Below are 22,625 nucleotides of genomic sequence, written 5' to 3' on the forward strand. Positions count from 1 at the left end.
CGAGCCTTCGAAGTCAGGGCCTGGCAATCGGAGCACGACTCCGCGTCGTGGTCGGGGCCTAAACAGTAGAGGCACCGGCGGTGGTGATCGGTCACCGACATCAGTCGATGGCAATCCTCGCAAGCTTTGAACCCAGGCATCCTACCGGCACCAGATGTCGACAGACAAGGATCAAAAGTGATCAAAAAAGATTTAGTCAAAAAAGACTAAAAAGGGGTAGCTCTCCCGGATCTGCGCTTACTGGCGCGGAAAAAAGAAGAAGAACTGATGTCAGCGCGCGAGGGCGGCGTCTAAGTACTCCGACGACGTCATTCCGGCGCACGACGCCGACGACGGACGCGGAGCCGCAGACGACGCCTAGCGACGCGCAAGGGGTATTGCTGACGAAAAATCTTCCGGATCCAGTCTGATGCCTGGGGATATTCTAAGGTGAGGAATCTAACTAACGTGTTTCTTTCAGATCGCGTTAGCAGCTACTGACATCAGAATCAAGTAAAGTCAACAACACATCATAATATAGGCTTTTCACTACTGCAGACTGAATGTAATGGAGGTGAAGCATGGGGATTCAGGCTCAAAGGTCACACAATAAATGAGTTCAGATAGCTCTGTTTTCCTATCCAAGATTTTACACAGGAACCATCTTTCAACCACATGAAGTCAGAATACTGTACTGTGTACACCACACTCCCTATTAAAACCTTTCCACTGGACAAGGAAATAAAAACTGCTTAGCAGCAAGGCAAGTACTTGGAAAGGGTACTGAATCTCAGTGCTCATCCCAAAGAAGGGCAGGTGACAATAGAACCATCTTCAATTTTAATTATTCAGATTAGCCCTTTGCAGACTCCAAGTTAATCTCCTCTATTAGCACACTTGGGTTGCGGAGATGGAGAGCCCAGTGGCAGGTTGCATTCAAGGAGGCATTTTTATCCACTAATGCCACCCCATTTATTTCATTATTCACCTTCTCATGAAGGGCTGTGGAACAGTCAGTGGTCAGGTTAAATAGGATGTCTGCAAAGCTCTATAGACAGGAAATCCACTGCACCCAGTGCTATTGCACATAAAATAGTGTGTTGCAAACTGGCTGAGGAACCAAGATACCGGGCAAGAGGCTGTCTAGAGACAGGGTTTCTGGGAGTCGCCCCTAGCAACGAGGATCATAATCTTTTTTCAGACAAGGGAGGTTAGAGGGAGGTTAGAGGGGTGTAGGAAGCTGGCTTTTTATGTAGAGCACCAAAATGAAGTACACTATGTAGAAAGTCCAGATGACCCTTATTCGTTTACAGGGCTTAAAATAACAATACCAAATGCTTTTGTGGTAGTGTAGACGAGCAGTTTAGGCTTATCTGAGGGTAGCGCCAAGCATTTGTTGAACACACAGTCAATAACTGAGACGCAGACTCAATAAGAGACCAACTTAGAAAAATAAACAGGATTTTCATACTACATTAGACACCAAGCTCTTCAGAATTATGCAAGTACTTATCGAGTTATCAGTGGTTACAGTCAAGCAAAAATATCACAGAAATGCGCTTTTAGGCTGTAATGCTTTCCTATGGAGAAAGAACTATACATATATGCTGGAAGAACAGACTCCCTTAACTTATGCTATGGGAACCTGTCGGAACATTTTTCATTATTACCTATACCTTTGACACAGTGCTCAATTCTCCTATTTACAGAGTGGTGCCCCTTTCCTAAGCTGTCGCCAGGTTGAGGTGAGGCAACTTATCCGTACACAACAGGTAAGCTACTACACTATAAATTTTAATATTGTTCTTTGACTATGTTCAGTCCAAGGATGAGAACAGTGTCACACCTGGTTACATCTGTAAATCTGTTTGTTTGTACTAAGAGACGTATGCATTGTTTGATTTCTTCTGTTGTCTTATGTGATCTACAGGTATGACCAGTAAATCGAACACACCGAACAAACAAGTTACTTACCTTCGGTAACGCTTTTTGTAGTGGATACAGTATCTGCCTGTGGATTCTTCACCTTATGAATATCCCCTGCGCCATCATTCTGCGGATTTTTTTCCTAGCTCTCCACGTCGACGAGGACGTTGGCTCCGCTCGCGACTCCGCTTTACGACACCGGAGCCATAAGAGCCTCGTCGGCGTGATGGCGTCAGTTCCACCCATTTTTTCCATGCCTCAGAGGCAAACAGGTGGACCAACAACAGATTCAAAGTGTACACTGTACACAACATTTGAACCAATATACACAGTACAAAATCAAAGAGGAAAGCTAAACAACTTAAGCATTTCCTATAAATGTACTAGATAGAAAGAAGATACAATGTAAAAACAAGCCAAATAAGGCATCCTTTAACGTATACAAAGATGGACAACGGGGAGGAGGGTGGGTCAGTGAGGAATCCACAGGCAGTTACTGTATCCACCAGAAAAAGTGTTACCGAAGGTAAGTAACTTGTTCTTCTGATGGATACATCTGCCTGTGGATTTCTCACCTGATGAATTGATTCCCACAGCAGTCCCGTACCCGGAGGAGGGTGTCCACCATTTTATACCAAAAAGTTCTGCAAGACAGAGCACGCAAAGTGGCCCTCCCTCCTTATTTCAGAGTCCAAGCAATAATGCTTTGCGAAAGTGTGGAGCGAGGCCCAAGTCGCTGCCGTACAAATGTCCAGTACAGGAACACCTCTAGCTAAAGCAGAGGTGGAAGACTTGGCTCTAGTAGAATGAGCTCTAATACCCTCAGGTGGTTCCTTACCAGCAAGGGCGTAGCAGATCTTTATGCACAAGATGATCCACCGGGATAGAGTGCGCTTGTGCACAGCTTTGCCTTTTGAGTGTCCAATGTAGCCCACAAAGAGCTGATCGTCCATACACAAGTCATTTGTCCTGTCCAAATAAAAGCTCACCACTCTTTTAGGGTTCAGGTGGTGAAGTCTCTCCTCCTCCTTGGAAGGGTGAGGGGGAGGATAAAACACAGGGAGAGTTATGGACTGCCCCAGATGAAAGGGAGTAACTACCTTAGGCAGAAAAGCAGCCCTGGTCCTGAGTACCGTCCTTTCAGCAAGTATGGTCACTCACCCTCCTTGCTGAGGTAATGGCTACCAGAAAGACAGTTTTAAAAGACAAAAGCCTCAAAGGACAGCTATGCAAGGGTTCAAACGGAAAACCCATCAAAAAAGTTAAAACAAGATTTAGATCCCATTGGGGCATAACAAAGGGCATAGACGGAAACCTATTGGTAAGGCCCTTGATAAACCTCAAAACGATAGGAGACTTAAATAAAGACGGCTGATCAGGTAGACACAGAAAAGCAGATAAGGCCGACAAATAGCCCTTAACCGTGGCCATAACACAACCTTGCTGAGCCAAGGAAAGAGCAAACTGAAGAACATCCAACAAATAGGCCTTTAAAGGATCAATGGATCTCTCTCCACACCATTTAACAAACTTAGACCATCTATAGGAATAAATCGACTTAGTGGAGTGTCGCCTGGACGATAAGATACATCCACCATGTCCGGCGGGAGAGAGAAGGAACTCAGGTTGCCCCGTTCAATCTCCAGGCATGAAGGTGCAGACTCTGGAGGTGGGGTTGTAGAACCTGCCCCTGCAACTGCAAGAGGAGGTCTGCCCTCAGAGGGAGACAGAGCGGAGGGTGCGATGAGAGGTGAAGTAGATCTGTGTCCCACACCCTTCTTGGGCAATCCGGGGCGATCAATAGGACTTGGGCCCGGTCTTGGCGAACCGTCCTCTGAACCCGAGGGATCAAGGGTATGGGAGGAAACGCGTAAAGGAGTTGTGAGCTCCAATCCAATTGAAACGCGTCCCCCAGCGCTCCCTGCATCGGATACTGGAGACTGCAGAACAACGGACAGTGCGCGTTCTCTTGGGTGGCAAACAGGTCCAACCGAGGAGATCCCCACATCTGGAAGACGTGATGGACCACCTCCGGATGAAGTAGTCACTCATGATCGGCCGAGTAATGCTGACTGAGACTGTCTGCACAAACATTCTGTACACCGGGTAGATGATTTGCCAACACACAAATCTGATGGTCCTGAACCCAGGACCAGAGTCGCAGAGCCTCTCGACAGAGACGATACAACCCTTCACCTCCCGGTTTGTTGATAATCGCGGTAGTGTTGTCCGTCAGGACCTGAACCGACTGACCGCGAAGGGAGGGAAGGAAAGCCTTTAGTGCCAAACGTTTCGCCCGCAATTCCAGAAGGTTGATGTGAAGCAACCTTTCCTCTGGAGACCAAAGGCCCTTGACATCCAGATCCCCCAGATGAGCACCCCACCCTAGAGCGGAGGCATCCGTGATAACTGTGGCCACCGGCAGAGGAGGCTGAATGGGCTTTCCTTGAGACAGGTTGCCCTACACACTCCACTATGTCAGCTCCGCTGCAGCGTCTCTGGAGATTGACTGACTCCCTGAGATCTCCATTGTGTTGAAACCACTGTCTGCGGAGGCACCACTGTAGTGCCCTCATGTGCCAGAGTGCATGGTTGACCAAAAGAATGCAGGAATCAGACAGAGCAGGTGTAGAACCATCAGGACTGGAACAACCGCTCCATCGTGAAACAAAGGAACCATCTCCTGAATGTCAGTAGTGTCCAGTACCACCCCTATGAACAGGTTGCGCTGAGAGGGCACCAGGTGAGATTTGAGCACATCGATTGAAAATCTCAAGTTGAACAACAGTTGAGATGTTACTCGCAGATGATGAAGCACCATCTCTGGCTACTCCGCTTTGAGCAGCCAGTCGTCCAGATAGGGGAAAACGGGAATCCCTGAGATGAGCCGCCACTACTGCCATCACCTTTGTGAATACTCGAGGTGCAGTAGTAAGACCAAATGGGAGGACCGCAAACTGGTAGCGCTGCGACCCAACTGTAAAACGGAGATACTTCCTGAGCGACTTCAGAATGGGGATGTGAAAATACGCATCTTGTAAGTCGATCAACACCATCCAGTCCTCTTGCTGCAGCACCAGAAGAACCTGAGCAAGGGTCAGCATCTTGCTCTGGAACCACCTCTATCGCACATTTCTGTAAAACAAGCAAATGGTCCCCCAAACAAAAACCTTGGCAAGGAGGGTAAGGTGGAGGAAATTCCCGAAACGGAAGGGTGTACCCATTCTCTACAAGGTCTGACGTGACTGATTTCCAACCCTGTAGAAAGTGAGATAGCTGACCCCCACAGGACCCACATGATCCAGGATGGGGGATCTAGGGCTGCTTTCCTGTGGTACCAGGGGAATCAGAAGAGGAGGAGGAGAGATTGCGGGCAGAACCACTTTGGCAACCTTTGGCTCTTCCTCTATAAGACTTAGAGTGGATTTTGCTGCTGCTGCTGAGGTTGACGGAAGCTGCGAAAGGAAGACCTTCCAAAGTCACGATATTTTTTGTAGCCAAAACCTCTTGACTGGGTTTGTAATCCCAAGGATTTCGCCGTGGCTCTGCTATCCTTAAACCTTTGCAAAGCTGAATCTGCCTTTTCCCCAAAGATTTTGGATCCGGCAAATGGCAAATCAAAAAAAGCGGCTTGGACATCAGGAGAAAATAGAGGATCTAAGCCATGCCTGTCTTCTTGTAGCTATGGAGGAGCCCATAACCCTGGCCACTGAGTCTGCCGTATCCAGGCCTGATTGAATAACCTGTCTAGCCGCAGTCTGAGCATCCGAAAGAACCTCCATAACGTTTCCCCTCTCCTCGTCAGGTAACTTGGGGGCCATCTGTTTTGCAGAGTCCATCAAGGCATGTATATAACGGCCCAACAGACAAGTAGCATTGGTCGATTTCAGTGCCATGCTAGACGAAGAGAAGACCTTTTTAGCTGACTGATCCATTTTCTTAGTGTCCCCGTCAGCTGGAGCCTGAGGAAAAGCACCTGAGGTTTGTTTGGAACAGGATGCCTGCACCACCAAACTTTCTGGAGATGGATGAGAAGAGAGAAATACTGGATCCCCTAGTGCAGTCCTATATCTTCTAACCAGAGCCTTAGAAACAGCAGGCGAAGAGAGTGGTTTACGCCAAACCTCGAGGATAGGCTCCAATAAGGCTTCATTAAAGGGTAACAGAGGCTCGACTGTAGATGAAGACTAATGCAAAACCTCTGTCAGCAAATTTGGCTTATATTTGGCAGTAGGTAACTGTAAATCCAAAAGCTCCGCAGCTTTCCTTATAACCATATGCTCCAGGCATGAAGGTGCAGGCTCTGGAGGTGGGGTTGTAGAACCTGCCCCTGCAACTGCGAGAGGAGGTCTGCCCTCAGAGGGAGACAGAGCGGAGGGTGCGATGAGAGGTGAAGTAGATCTGTGTCCCACACCCTTCTTGGGCAATCCGGGGCGATCAATAGGACTTGGGCCCGGTCTTGGCGAACCGTCCTCTGAACCCGAGGGATCAAGGGTATGGGAGGAAACGCGTAAAGGAGTTGTGAGCTCCAATCCAATTGAAACGCGTCCCCCAGCGCTCCCTGCATCGGATACTGGAGACTGCAGAACAACGGACAGTGCGCGTTCTCTTGGGTGGCAAACAGGTCCAACCGAGGAGATCCCCACATCTGGAAGACGTGATGGACCACCTCCGGATGAAGTAGTCACTCATGATCGGCCGAGTAATGCTGACTGAGACGGTCTGCACAAACATTCTGTACACCGGGTAGATGATTTGCCAACACACAAATCTGATGGTCCTGAACCCAGGACCAGAGTCGCAGAGCCTCTCGACAGAGACGATACAACCCTTCACCTCCCGGTTTGTTGATAATCGCGGTAGTGTTGTCCGTCAGGACCTGAACCGACTGACCGCGAAGGGAGGGAAGGAAAGCCTTTAGTGCCAAACGTTTCGCCCGCAATTCCAGAAGGTTGATGTGAAGCAACCTTTCCTCTGGAGACCAAAGGCCCTTGACATCCAGATCCCCCAGATGAGCACCCCACCCTAGAGCGGAGGCATCCGTGATAACTGTGGCCACCGGCAGAGGAGGCTGAATGGGCTTTCCTTGAGACAGGTTGCCCTACACACTCCACTAAGTCAGCTCCGCTGCAGCGTCTCTGGAGATTGACTGACTCCCTGAGATCTCCATTGTGTTGAAACCACTGTCTGCGGAGGCACCACTGTAGTGCCCTCATGTGCCAGAGTGCATGGTTGACCAAAAGAATGCAGGAATCAGACAGAGCAGGTGTAGAACCATCAGGACTGGAACAACCGCTCCATCGTGAAACAAAGGAACCATCTCCTGAATGTCAGTAGTGTCCAGTACCACCCCTATGAACAGGTTGCGCTGAGAGGGCACCAGGTGAGATTTGAGCACATTGATTGAAAATCCCAAGTTGAACAACAGTTGAGATGTTACTCGCAGATGATGAAGCACCATCTCTGGCTACTCCGCTTTGAGCAGCCAGTCGTCCAGATAGGGGAAAACGGGAATCCCTGAGATGAGCCGCCACTACTGCCATCACCTTTGTGAATACTCGAGGTGCAGTAGTAAGACCAAATGGGAGGACCGCAAACTGGTAGCGCTGCGACCCAACTGTAAAACGGAGATACTTCCTGAGCGACTTCAGAATGGGGATGTGAAAATACGCATCTTGTAAGTCGATCAACACCATCCAGTCCTCTTGCTGCAGCACCAGAAGAACCTGAGCAAGGGTCAGCATCTTGCTCTGGAACCACCTCTATCGCACATTTCTGTAAAACAAGCAAATGGTCCCCCAAACAAAAACCTTGGCAAGGAGGGTAAGGTGGAGGAAATTCCCGAAACGGAAGGGTGTACCCATTCTCTACAAGGTCTGACGTGACTGATTTCCAACCCTGTAGAAAGTGAGATAGCCGACCCCCACAGGACCCACATGATCCAGGATGGGGGATCTAGGGCTGCTTTCCTGTGGTACCAGGGGAATCAGAAGAGGAGAAGGAGAGATTGCGGGCAGAACCACTTTGGCAACCTTTGGCTCTTCCTCTATAAGACTTATAGAGTGGATTTTGCTGCTGCTGCTGAGGTTGACGGAAGCTGCGAAAGGAAGACCTTCCAAAGTCACGATATTTTTTGTAGCCAAAACCTCTTGACTGGGTTTGTAATCCCAAGGATTTCGCCGTGGCTCTGCTATCCTTAAACCTTTGCAAAGCTGAATCTGCCTTTTCCCCAAAGATTTTGGATCCGGCAAATGGCAAATCAAAAAAAGCGGCTTGGACATCAGGAGAAAATAGAGGATCTAAGCCATGCCTGTCTTCTTGTAGCTATGGAGGAGCCCATAACCCTGGCCACTGAGTCTGCCGTATCCAGGCCTGATTGAATAACCTGTCTAGCCGCAGTCTGAGCATCCGAAAGAACCTCCATAACGTTTCCCCTCTCCTCGTCAGGTAACTTGGGGGCCATCTGTTTTGCAGAGTCCATCAAGGCATGTATATAACGGCCCAACAGACAAGTAGCATTGGTCGATTTCAGTGCCATGCTCGACGAAGAGAAGACCTTTTTAGCTGACTGATCCATTTTCTTAGTGTCCCCGTCAGCTGGAGCCTGAGGAAAAGCACCTGAGGTTTGTTTGGAACAGGATGCCTGCACCACCAAACTTTCTGGAGATGGATGAGAAGAGAGAAATACTGGATCCCCTGGTGCAGTCCTATATCTTCTAACCAGAGCCTTAGAAACAGCAGGCGAAGAGAGTGGTTTACGCCAAACCTCGAGGATAGGCTCCAATAAGGCTTCATTAAAGGGTAACAGAGGCTCGACTGTAGATGAAGACTAATGCAAAACCTCTGTCAGCAAATTTGGCTTATATTTGGCAGTAGGTAACTGTAAATCCAAAAGCTCCGCAGCTTTCCTTATAACCATATGGTAGGGAGCTACCTCTTGAGGAGGAGAAGCCCTTGTTGAAGAGAGTTCCCACTCAGGAGAGGTATCCAATCCACTCGCCTCTTGAATTCCATCGAGCTCATCCAGAGACTCTTCCAATTCGCCCTCCTTTACTTCCTCTCTGCGATACTGCTCCTCTTCCAATAGCCTCTGTGCCTCTCTCCTTGAACGCGGCGTTGGTGGTGTCGTACGCGGCGCCGACTGCTCCGGTGCCGGCATCGAAGGAGGTTCCGAAGGAGGCATGAGATCCATACGAGGCCAAGAGGAAGGCTCACCAGACGGCGCCAGGGATTCCATTAACGGCGTCGAGACTCTCGGCGCCGGAAATTGCCATGACGGCGCCATTGGCATGAAAGGCACGAAGAGCGCCTGGGCATAGTGCTGGGGCATGCCCAAGTTGAAAGCCAATGGACCCACGGGACCAGAAGGTGCTCCGGATGGGAAAGCCGCTCTTGCAAACACTCCGTACATTGCATTTAAAAAATGCGACGGATCCGAACCTGGAGTCGGGAACTGTGGATACGGATTCGAGCCAGTAGCCAAACGGGGAGTATCTGACGTCGGAACAATCGGATCCACTGCCGAATCCACCGGTTCATTCTCAGGCACAGGAGAAGATGGCTCATCCTGAACTGGCTCGGCGTCTGAAGCCGGTGAATCCCTCGGCGCCGGAGTGCCTCTAGGCAAAGGAGACCTCTCTGGAGTCACACGAGGTGAAAGCGAGGGCGAAGGAGATACAAAGTCTTTACGGCGACGTCGAGGAACAGGCGAAGGCGACCTCGAAGCCTTACCCTTCGTCAAACGGCACAGAGATCCAGGTCTTCTTTTTTTCTTATGTTTTTTCGACTTTGATGTATGCGAAGTCGACGACTTCGACTTATCTCTTACGCCCTCTTCCTTCTTTCTTCGCCTTGGCCAGAAACCACTTGGCTTCCCGTTCTTCAAGTGCTTTTGGATTCATTTTCCTGCAACAGAAGCAGTCCTCCACGTCGTGCTCCGACGACAAGCACTATAAACATTCTTCATGGGGGTCAGTGATGGACATGTGACCCCCACATTCCCTACAGGGCTTGAACCCAGACTTCCTTAAAGATGACATCGCAACAGCAACAGTTAAAGCTGAAGGAACAACAAAGTAACTCTACAAAATATGGAGTGCTAGAAAACCGTTACGCGCCGACGGCACGGAAAAAAGGGAACGGACGTCATCACGCCGACGAGGCTCTCTTTTGGCTCCGGTGACGTAATGCGGAGTCGCGAGCGGAGCCAACATCCTCGTCGACGCAGAGAGCTAGCAAAAAATTCCATGGAATGCTGGCGCAGGGGATATTCATAAGGTGAGCAATCCACAGGCCGATGTATCCATCAGAAGTGGGATTACTGGTTCTGTATAGAAACAATATTGTTTTGTATTTGTTGTCACAGTTCTTTTCAAACACTTTTTTTTATCACAGTAGCTCATAATATCTTTTGGTCCTGACAAAAGCTGCGACATCTTGTAGGGTCCTTTAGGATGAAACATGTAGACCCGTTCACGTCCACCATACGCAGTTATTTGAAATTGCAGGTGCTCTGTTTTTAATCCTGTCACCAAGAACAAACCATTAAAGTCCATTTTGCCCCTGGTAGTCAGTTTTAATATCACTTCCTCACATTATTACCATTTCTAGGTTTTGCACTGCGTCTGTGTCCGCCACCCAAGCTATTCAGTTATTTTTCTTGTCTGAAGGATTTATTATATCCTAAATAGTGTAGGAATAAAAAACATCCCTGAGCTCCTCCCTCACAGTGAGGGGGTAGTAGCCCTTGGCGGGGCTACGGTTCCCCGTCAAGAGGAGAATCCCAGATGATGAAGCATGCCACCTCGGTGGGTGGTGGGATTACGTCCTATTTAAGGGATTTCCTTAGTAGCACGTTGAAATCATCTCTGCTGTCTCTTCTTCAAGCATATATGTGTGTTCTCAGACCAGAGGATTTTGTGTGTTTAAATTGTTAAATGTATAGGGATCCAATCCTCGCTGGCTCCGCTCTTGGGAGCAGGTGGGGCGGAGGGGGGCGGGGAGGGGGAAGAGGGGGGGGGGGGCACAGTTGGTGTTCATGAACCTGGGTTGAGGAGCTTGGTGCCGAGGGTTTTAGTAGGCTGTTTCCATGCGTCAGAGGGGCACCCGGCTCAGGGTGAGACCTACAAAGGGGAATGGCCTCTCTGGTGCGGGAGTCCCACATCAGCAGGTCAGTCTTGGCGGTGATGGTGTCCACGCTCGACACTAAACAAGCCTTGGTTGCTTCAAGGGGTCAGGTATCCTGGGTATTGGTGCAGAGTGGCTTCTAAGGGTCTCCAAACGTGGTGGGGAGTCGGGTCTGACCCTCTGGAGCATGGTGACATCCTCCTGGGTGGCTGCTGCATCAGTGGAACCGGTGGTCAACAGTATGGTGAATTAGACGTTTCGGTCGGTGCCTGCAGGAAGTGGCTCCTCCACTTCAAGGGAGATGCTGTATAGTTGGCGAAGTGGTGGCAGCCCGCCGAGGCTTTTGGAGGATGTACAGCTGCAGAACGAGTCGCATGGTCACAAGTGTCGGGATAGGAGCGGCAGACAGGGTTTGGTGCCAAAGTCCACAGGCAGCACAACGTTCTCACTTCTCCAGCTCTTCTTTGTCCTCTTCTTTTTTTTTGTTGCAGTTTTATAAAGCACAAACTAGAACCAAAAGGTATCAGAACGTTCTAGTTGTTTAGCCACATCCATCACAGTCAGGCCACCTAAATACTGAATTTAGGGGCGTTATGGGGCGCGATAAGTAGTAGACAATGGGTTACTTACCCTTGGGGTCACTACATCCCCTATATGACCACCCGAACCAGAGTTCCTAATTCCACTAAAAACAAGATGGTGGAATCCTTCTTTCAGTAAAGCACATCAGGCAGCCCACCTTAGGGGTGTGACTAGCCTGGTGGTGCAACACACTTAGTGAATAGCGTATTTCCCACCTGTCCTGGTGCCAATTGGGCTTCAGGGCAGGGGGTGGCATCTCCCTGGTCTGGGGGAATCCAGGATCACATATCAAAGGCAGCAGGGGCTTTGAAGCCCCTGGCCTTGATATGGTAAATCACTAGCCATCATGCTGGAGAAGGTGTTGGCTCTCACTTGCAGGGGGGCAGAAACAAGTCTGTGGTGGAAGCCGGGCGAGACCAGTCAGCCAGCACACTAAGAGGCTAGTAGTTTTTCAGAGGGCACCTCTAAGGTGCATATCTTAATAAAGCCACTGCTGGCATCAGTACGGATGTTAAGATGAGGTGTTTGATACCAAACACCATAGATTTCAGTGAAGCCATCATGTAGATGGGGAACTCTAGTGACAAGAGCCCAGTGCATGCACTTAAGATGGCTTCCCTGTTCACCTGTGCTATCTAGTAATTAAACTAGGCAACACTGGGGCATATCTGTTTATGCAGATATGTCCTCATATGTAATATAATGCACCCAGCCTTAGGACTATAAGACCTGCTGGAGCGGTGACTTACATATATTGCATGCGATGTCTGTGGTCATCGCACACAGGGTGTGTGCCATGGTTTTTCCGATTTGTTTGTACCACTTCACGCAGCCTGCAAAGGCAGTCTGCATGAGTTTGGTGGTGGGTCCCTTAGGGTGTCACAATACATGCTGCAGCCTTTAGGGACCCTCCTTAGTACCCATACCCTAGGTACCGGGGGTACCATTACTAGGGACTTAGAGGTGGTAAAGGTCAATTAGGATACAATTGAACAGTTACCTCGTTTTAGGAAAAGAGCACTGGCACTGGGGACCCGGTTACCTGAAACCCAGTGCACTTCAGTCAGAATTGCATTGAATACCGGGCACAAATTGGGGGTGATCATGTCAAAAGGGGAACTTTCCTACAGGGGGCTACGACCCTGTATGTGCACATGAGGGAAAACTCCTTGTCTGGATTTCCTACACCTTGTCCAAGTATGTGGATATATACTTATGTAACAGAGTTCTTTGCAGCTACCAGAGGGGAGGGAAGGGGTGTTGTATGTTCAGTAGTTGCTGTGTTAGACAAATACCTAATAAAAAGATGTTAAAAATAAATAAATAAAATAATGTGTTGGCCTGTAATTTAATTTTTTTTTTTTTTTTAAGGAAACATCTGGAAAGTAGATCTTTTTTAGTGACTATCAGGCAATCGTGTTCAGACTGAATGCATGTAGAGGTGAAAAGGGGAGGAAACCGCCTTATCCAAGTCCTGATTTTCATGCATATTTACAATAACTGCAGTATTCTATATGGTTGAATCTATATATATATATATATATATATATATATATATACATACATACATACATACACATACACACACACACACAGGTATACAGCTGTAAGTGCACACTTAGGAGTGAAGCAAATTTTTATATATATACCATTTGTAATTTCTTTTTTTTTTTTTTGCAGAAAACATAACAAATATGGATATCTGGATATTTACAAATAAGATGAGTACGAAATAAATGTGGCTAAAATATATTTTTTTTTTAATACCATAAAACCAAAAGGCCATTTTAATCATTGTTTATGATTCAACAGTTACTTCTGCACGCTGGAGAAATGGCAGGCTTAGTGATTCAAGTGAAAATCACATGTTGGCATTTTAACCTTATGTTCCCTGATAGTTCGTATTCTTGTGAATGTGTTTGATGCTTAAATACATTGTATTCACCTAATACACAAAATGGTAATGGGAGGAATGCTAGCAATAGTCTACCTGCCGTATTCAAATCAGTACTGATCCTGCTCCTCAAAGGAACAGACCATCCTGAACTGCCAGCCGAGGCCTTTGCCAGAAAATGACTATTCAGGCCTCATCAGTGAGTTATAGCTTAGATCCTATGGCACAAACCACACGGGACCCCCATCTGGGCAACCTGGGAAAAACAAACTATGGGTAGTAACACTAAATTGAGGCAACTCGTCACAACGCCTGCCCACTCCGCAGGCCACACGCTTGACCCCATCTTCTCCGCCAGCCCCCACGTCGCCTTCAGCCACACCACCGAACTCCTCTGGACCGACCACCGCTGCATCCACTTCTCCCTTCCAGAAACCCACCATACACCACCACACCCAACAGATCCCTCGCCGCTGCTGGAGGAAAATCACAGAAGACCAACTACACCGAAACCTCACTCTCAGCCCACCCACTGAACCTTCCAACACCGACGACGCTGCCCGCAACCTCAGACGCTGGATCGACGACTCGCCCCGCTGAAGAAACCCCCCTACAGAGACACCAGCAAGAGGGCCAGCTGGTTCACCCCAGAACTCCTAGCCTTCAAGCGAGCCTGCCGGAAGCTAGAGAAGAAATGGCACAGCGAACAGACTCCGGACAGCCACGCAGCCCACAAGGACGCCATCCGCAACCACCATCACCACATCAGGACTGCCAAAAGGACCTCATTCAAAGATCGCTTCGACAACAACGCACACAATAGCAAGGAGCTCTTCAACATTGTGAAGGAACTCTCCAATAGCAACGACATCCCGCCGTCGCAAGCCCTGTGCGACTCCCTCGCCACTTTCTTCCACCGCAAGATAGCAGACATCCACGACAGCGTCAACACCCAGACCGCCCCAGCAGACAGCAACACAACAGTCTCTCCGCACACCATCGACTACGACCCCCTACTAGCCTGGACCAGCGTGAGCATCGATGACACCATGAAGACCATGAGCACAATCCACTCCAACTCGCCGTCAGACCCATTTCCGCACCACATCTTCAACAAAGCTCCATCGCGCAACATCATCAATCTCTCCCTCGAGACCGCGACCTTCCCAGAGAGCTGGAAACACACCGAGATCAACACCCTACTCAAAAAACCCAAGGCAGACCCTAGAGACCTCAAAAACTTCCGGCCCATCTCTCTGCTCCCGTTCCCGGCCAAGGTCATCAAGAAGATAGTCAGACAGCTAACCAAATACCTCGAAGAAAACAGAATCCTGGACCCTTCCCAGTCAGGGTTCGCAGCAACCACAGCACCGAGACCGCCGTCATCGCCGCCACCGACGACATCAGGATACTGCTGGACTAAGGTGAGACCGCAGCCCTCATCCTTCTGGACCTCTCCGCCACCTTCGACACCATCTGCCACCGCACACTACACGCACGCCTCCACGCCGTAGGGATCCGAGACCAAGCCCTGGAATGGACCACCTCCTTCCTCTCCGGCAGAACCCAGAGCGTCCGCCTCCCCCCATTCCGATCCAAAGCCTCCGAGATCATCTGCGGCGTACCCCAGGGTTCCTCCCTCAGCCCGACACTGTTCAACATTTACATGGCCCCGCTTGCACACGTCGCCCGACAGCACGACCTCAACATAATCTCCCATGCCGACACTCAACTGATCCTCTCCCTCACCAAGGACCCCATCACCGTCAAAGCCAACCTCCACGAAGGAATGAAGACCGTCGCCGACTGGATGAAGACCAGCCGACTGAAGCTGAACACGGACAAAACGGAGGTCCTCATCCTCGGCTACAACCCTTCAGACTGGGACGACTCCTGGGTGCTGACGGCACTGGGGACAGCCCCGACACCCACCGACCATGCACGCAACCTGGGAATCATCCTCGACTCAACGCTCTCCATGACCAAGCAAGTAAACGTCATCTCCTCCTCCTGCTTCAACACCCTCCGCATGCTCCGCAAGATCTACAGGTGGATCCCGACAGATACAAGAAGAACAGTCACCCAGGCCCTCGTCCGCAGAAGACTCGGCTACGGAAACACCCTCTACGCGGGAGCCCCGACCAAGCTCATCAAACGACTGCAACGCATCCAAAACGCCTCAGCACGACTGATCCTCGACATACCACGCCACGGCCACATCACCCCCCACCTGAGAAACCTGCACTGGCTGCCCGTCAACAAGAGGATCACCTTCAAGCTCCTCACCCACACACACGGCACTCCACAAGACCGGCCCAGCCTACCTCAACAAACGACTTTCCTTCTGCAACCCCAACCTCCAGCTCCGGTCCGCCGACCTCACGCTCGCCACCGTCCCACGCATCCGAAGAACACCGGCGGGAGGTCCTTCTCCCACCTCGCCGCCAAGACCTGGAACACCCTCCCACTGAACCTACGACAGACCCAAGACCTGCTGACCTTCAGGAGGCTACTCAAAATCTGGCTGTTTGATCAGTAGCGCACCCCCCCAGCGCCTTGAGACCCTCACAGGTATGTAGTGCGCTCTACAAATGTTGTTTGATTGATTAATTGATTGACTGAGCGATTGCCAGTTGTTAGATTTTTTGCAAGGATTCCTCACTTATCCTTTTGCGTGTTTAATGGAATATTCTAAGTGGCAAGGGTATGCCCTAACAAGTCCTTTGCTCACTGTGCCACTGAAAGTTGCACGCGACTGTAGAGGCCCAAATATGGCAGGTCTTGCATTCAAGTTGTGAGAGAGGACTTGGCTTGGCAGTTCGGGCTGAACTGTTCCTATGGAAAAGGACACAGGCAGATTTGCCTTTGGCATGGTCTAATCTGAGGTGGCATGGGGGATAAAACACAATGAGTTGGAATGCTATGCCAAGTCAGTGGTTAAACTATATGCAAGCATTTATTCCATCACCTTTTCTGCTTCCCATCACCTTTTGTATGTCATATATATTGTAATCACCTTCAGACTTAAAGGTGGTGTTCACCCAATAACCTGCATATATTGGGGGTGGTAGTTAGCCCAATCACAGATTCACAACTTGTGAAACATTCATAACGCCAACAATTCAAAATTAAGAGATGGAGTCTTAATTAGAGAAATGGGAGAGCTTCATGCGCTTGAACCCTATAAACACAACCAAAGCCAGCCCCCCACTGCAACAGGTGACGTGCTGTTACTTACCAGGTCTCGATGATAGGAGGAGCTGGTACACAGCTGGGTGACCCCCATGCAAAAGCAAGGTAGGCAGCCCTCCTGATTATCACCACTCAGGTGAAAGTGGTGGGCGCGGCAGCTTCCACAGGTGACTCCCTCCACGTTTGGCTAAAAGAGAAACAGAAACAAAAGGAAGTATCTGAATCACCAAGATTTGGTGGAACCTTTGGTGCCATCTTTAAATCTGTTGCATTATGAATTAAAAACAGTGACGCTGTGGTGGGGAACATGTCCCAGCCATACAACTGTGGGGTACCTTCAAGAGAACATTTTTATTACAGAATGGATCTTTAACACACATACTGTTAGGCAGTGCCCCCTCACTCTGCAAAGGACGCTTTAGACTGGGGATGTTCAATGTTTGCCTACGAGGAACCTATCCATTCCAGACTTCCAGTCTAAATGTTATTCTTTTAGATTCATTGAATGTACATCTAAAATGCAAAAATATAGAATTGATTTGCCCAATATGACCCAAGATGGACAAGGCTTAGTTGCTTAACAAAATAGAGTATGTAATTTACTAAACCATTTTTTCTAAACCCTTCCCCCCACCCTTAAAGAAATACAAAGCTGATCACCAAAGGCTTCCAGCACAGACTTGGCTGTTACTACTGGCATGGAACGCATACGGTCAGCAAGACGAATACTTTATTTATGTACCTTACAATGACACTGTCCCCTGGCATCACACTGGCTGCTTAAACTGCCATGTGGGTCACATCTGCAGTCTGTGCCAGAGCTCTCTAAAAAGAAGGGGAAAAACAGACACATTCAGGTACTTTCTATGATGGCGCTTAAAATGTGACAACTTAATTACAAAAATAGCATGGTCCTATCTACAACTTGCAATACATTGCACACTGTCTGCAACAACCTCTTGGGTACATTTTCGTTCAGAGGCAGAATACTAGAGAAATAAGGCAGTTCAAACTGCTTTCCCACACAAGTCCTTACCTGAATGTATACGAGGGGATCTGGGGAAATGTAATTTTTTATTTCTAAGAAGTACAAGACCCTACTATTACTAAGGAAGCCCAGACATTTCTTTGTTAAACAAGTGAAAAATGTAATCTGCTCCCTTTGTCGCAATAGAGACCGAGCAGAAATCGTCAGGATCTAAATATGCAACCCAGACATCTCATCAGATGTTTTGAGTAGGGACTCCGTCCTCAAGCGTTCATATGAGAACAGGTGCTGGGGAGCACCGAGTCATCAGCAAGAGACCCACTCAAGATGTGCTCACATGCAGATTGAGAAATCAACATCGATTTACAATTAAGCACAATAAATGTAATAGTTTTCCTAAGACAACATTATTTCACAATGGGGTACGCTTTAAAAAGATTGGGGGGGCAGCGCCACACTAGCATCAAAGACATCTTCAGAGTAGAAACAACAAATTCAGAAGAGATAATCAGAGGACATCTCAATCAACCTGCCAGAATATGAAGTATCACCACCATCAGTGGCAGAAGTGTGATAATGCTCCTGCAACTCAGAAAAGAGGTAAAGATGCACTTCTTCAGAGACAATCACATCTCCAAACATGAATCTCCTTTCAGAAAATGTCAGCTTCAATGTGAATGATGCTGAATTGAAGCCATGGCCACTTGCCCTTGTCCAGCACATCTCTCTAGCTAGGTTTGCGCTCTAGACTCTAGCATATAAACATCTGTAGTAGCAGTTGTGTCTGAATTTATTCTCTAAAATTAATAAGGTTAGCTTCAGTGAGGTACTGCTCAAGACCACAGAGGGACACAACCAGTTTTCATTCATGCGTTTATACATAAGGATATTTTCGCTTCTAAGTCAGGCTGTATTTGGTTAAATAGTTGATTATTGATGGGCTACTTTACTAATCAGATCAGCTTTTTGCAATTCAAAATCTTTTATGTCAAAATAATTCAAAATAAGTTATTTTTAAGCAGCTTTGGAGTGACAACTAAATGATAATTGTTTTAAAGAAATTACAATATTGTTTGAAGACTTAACAGAGAAAATAAACCTCTCTCTCTATGCAGTCGTGGAGAATGATGACTTTGGAAGTGATTTTTAAGGCAAGGCATGCAATAGGCCTTGTATAAAACTCGTGGAGCCATCTGCAAAGGGCATTCAATGAGTGTGTATGTGTGTGTCTGAGTTTTCATAACATATATTTGCTTAAACGTTTTAAATAGGACTTTATGCATGTGTACATATACAAAGTCATATTCAAACATTTGAAGCAAAAATGTAGGTTTGTGCATTGCATCAAACAATCACAGCTTAACAGTGAAAGATTGTTTGACACAATGTGTGTGACAAGGCACAACTGTCTGATTTATTTTCCTGTGTCGCCTCCTCCCACAGGGCAACATTTAACAGCTTTGGTGGGGGAAGCAAAGACAAATGGAGTCAGGACATGGCCTCCTCTATAAACGTCATCTGCCATGCCAGCTATCTATAAATAGAACAAGTTACTTAGCTTTGGTTGTATGATGGAACTCTGCCCCTCACAAGGTCCTGCAATGCAGTTGTTGTACTAAACATACCCAATTTTCTGTGCTTGCCCCCCTCAAAAGTCTTGCCTCTTGCTCCTACCCTATGCTGAAACACCGTAACTCTGTTGTGAGCCAGGTTAACGATGTCCTTCGGTCAATCTGCTATAGTCTCATGTCTTCTCCCTCTATTTTTAGGTCTCGCCTAGGCAGCGCGCATGTGTTGCTCTAGGAGATGACCTTTAGAAATTGTTCAACTCTTTTCAAGCACTCGTGCTTGTGCTGGCATCCACCTTGCGGGAGCGAGCAGCAGTGCGCGCGCTAATTGAAAACAGATGGCCCACGAGTGCTTGAAAACATCTGTTTGCATTTGCCTGGTTGCCCTCGCTATCCCTTCTCAACTGCTTGTCTTGCTGTCGCTTTGCAAGCACTCGCTTTCCCTTTTCAAAGTTTTTTGTTTCAAAAAAATTGTGCAGACCTCTTGTTTTGCCTTGAATGGTCCCGTGCAGTTTCTTGCTCTCCTGCGGCCGCTCTTGTTGAATTTTTCCAGCATCCGCTTTTCAAGATCAACTTTTCTTTCAGGAAATTCAAGCACTTTCACCCGAAACCCTCTCTCAACTAGGACTCACCTCACACTTTGCAGCACAGTAACTTTCATTTTTTTGTGTATTTTCGGGGTATTTCTCGCTCTACCGCAAGCAGCATGCCGAGATATTTTTGCATGTTTATGAAGAACTACTAGAGCGAGCTGCGACTTGGCGCTTAACCGGTGGCAGTGAACAGAAGGGCTTATTTAGGTATTACTAAATTTACATGTAATTACTTTGTAGACTACTTTCTTAGAATCGTAATCTACCAGTAACGGGATGGAGTTACCATTCCGTTTGTTAGGCCCAGTGTGGGATTAGGACCAATGAAACTCTTCTGACGCCTTGTTGTCAGACTAGTTTACAGGAACACTCTAGACCGCTAACTGATACACTTTAAGCTCCGTGACATACTGAAGTCTCGGAAGTGTAGGAGACACGCATGTCCTTTCAGTTGCGGTCCCTCCACGTCTCTAGTCCTTACACCCAGTTTTACTTCACTTCTGCCGTAAACAGGCGTGGAACAGGGAGGGAGGTTGTTGTCGTCCAGTTTGGCGGTGTGATGGTGGCTTGCGGGATCAGCAGGTACTGTGTGGCCATGCGCGTGGATGTGAGCAATGCACGTGGATGTGAGCGATGCGTCGAGTTTATGACCCCGCTTGGTGTGATTTTTTTTTTCTTCCAAATTCAAGATCCTCTTCCCCTAACTTTTCTGAGCTAATTCCAGGTAGACTCAAAACACTTATCACGTCAAACAAATCTGCTCCCAAAACCATGTCATGCACATAATGATGTATTTCGGCTGATGTCATTTATTGTTCGTGAAATCAGGTTGTGGTTTGCTCAGAGACCATGTCGGTTAAGGATAAGTGACACGCATTGGTATCAACTGCCAACTCCATCTTTTCTGAAAGGATTAGCCAAAGTGCTTTTTCTAACAAATGCTTCCAACTTAATTTGTATTGTCACATTGTGTATATATATATATATAGATATATATTTTTAAAGAGTTTTTTATATAGCGTGAACTAGAGCACTAGTCTTGTTACAGAAAAACTCAATCAATTTTTTTTGTTAGGCACAGGGAGATTAAGTGATTTCCCCAAAATCTTGAGCGTCGCTGCAGAGACTCAAACCCAGTTCCCCAGCTTTGAGGACTACCTCTCTAGCCGTAACGCTACACCCTCTCCTCAAAACCTGTTTGTAAAATCTTTAGAGAAAAGAAAATCACCGCAAGAAAAGGGTGGCAGTTTTCAGCTCAACAGATGGCTAACTTCTCGAAGCAACTACATGATAATAAAAACAAGCATTGGCATAGCCAATAGGTCTCGCCTTTGGGGCCTTATAAGTGTTTAGGCAGAGCAATTGACTTTGCCAATGTGTTTAAGCCGTGCTGTAGAGAGGTGTGGCTGCTGTGCAGCATGCTGAAAAGTTGTAATAAAAAAGTGCCAGAAGCATTTTTGTTACCTTATATAGGACCAAGAAGGCATTATGTCCAACAGAAGGACCATATTAAAAAATTTATGTACAATAAAATTTTTCCTAATTTTTCTTTTGTTCTTGCAATGCTTGTTTAAGTTTTTTTTTAGGGGGCCTAAACAATTGGAGGTTAAAGGTTGTGAACTAGTACCTGTGTTATAACACTAGCAGCGGCCAGACGCTAGGGGAGAATCAACAGATGGCAGATTTCGAGAGCAGGCTGAGGTGGTGTTGAGTGATGTTGAGGTGGTAGTGGTGACTGGTGCTGAGACGATGCTGAGGTGATGCTGAATGATACTTAGGTCTTGCTGAGTGATGATGATGTGGTGGAGTACTATTGCAAATAGCGATGGGAGTGATACTGATGTGGAGTTGAGTGATATTGTTTTGGCCCTGAGTGATGCTGTGGTGGTGCTGAGTCGGAGAGGGAGTCTGTGAGAGGGAGTCTGTGAGAGGGAGTGAGAGAGGGAGTGAGAGAGGGAGTGAGAGAGGGAGTGAGAGAGGGAGTGAGAGAGGGAGTGAGAGAGGGAGTGAGAGAGGGAGTGAGAGAGGGAGTGAGAGAGGGAGTGAGAGAGGGAGTGAGAGAGGGAGTGAGAGAGGGAGTGAGGGAGTGAGAGAGGGAGTGAGAGAGGGAGTGAGGGAGTGAGAGAGGGAGTGAGAGAGGGAGTGAGAGAGGGAGTGAGAGAGGGAGTGAGAGAGGGAGTGAGAGAGGGAGTGAGAGAGGGAGTGAGAGAGGGAGTGAGAGAGGGAGTGAGAGAGGGAGTGAGAGAGGGAGTGAGAGAGGGAGTGAGAGAGGGAGTGAGAGAGGGAGTGAGAGAGGGAGTGAGAGAGGGAGTGAGAGAGGGAGGGAGTGAGAGAGGGAGGGAGTGAGAGAGGGAGGGAGTGAGAGAGGGAGGGAGTGAGAGAGGGAGGGAGGGAGAGAGGGAGGGAGAGAGGGAGGGAGGGAGAGAGGGAGGGAGTGAGAGGGAGGGAGTGAGAGAGGGAGGGAGTGAGAGAGGGAGGGAGGGAGAGAGGGAGGGAGAGAGGGAGTGAGAGAGGGAGTGAGAGAGGGAGTGAGAGAGGGAGTGAGAGAGGGAGTGAGAGAGGGAGTGAGAGAGGGAGTGAGAGAGGGAGGGAGGGAGTGAGAGAGGGAGGGAGGGAGTGAGAGAGGGAGTGAGAGAGGGAGTGAGAGAGGGAGTGAGAGAGGGAGTGAGAGAGGGAGTGAGAGAGGGAGTGAGAGAGGGAGTGAGAGAGGGAGTGAGAGAGGGAGTGAGAGAGGGAGTGAGAGAGGGAGTGAGAGAGGGAGTGAGAGAGGGAGTGAG

General features: G+C 48.2%; 1 protein-coding gene across 18 annotated transcripts in view; it reads right to left on the reverse strand.

Moving 5' to 3' along the window:
- Positions 1–22,625, reverse strand: part of HSPG2 (heparan sulfate proteoglycan 2) — a 903,404-nt gene that overhangs the window by 439,377 nt on the left and 441,402 nt on the right. For all 18 annotated transcript variants that reach the window (XM_085608925.1, XM_085608919.1, XM_085608917.1 and 15 more), the window contains 2 exons: positions 17,442–17,524; positions 16,746–16,886 (listed from right to left, as the gene is read on the reverse strand). In XM_085608925.1, the coding sequence (XP_085465051.1) occupies positions 16,746–16,886; positions 17,442–17,524 (224 nt within the window). The remainder of the gene's footprint in view (positions 1–16,745; positions 16,887–17,441; positions 17,525–22,625) is intronic.

Source organism: Triturus cristatus, chromosome 1_2 (genome assembly GCF_964204655.1).
Source record: "Triturus cristatus chromosome 1_2, aTriCri1.1, whole genome shotgun sequence".
NCBI classification, from domain to species: domain Eukaryota; kingdom Metazoa; phylum Chordata; class Amphibia; order Caudata; family Salamandridae; genus Triturus; species Triturus cristatus.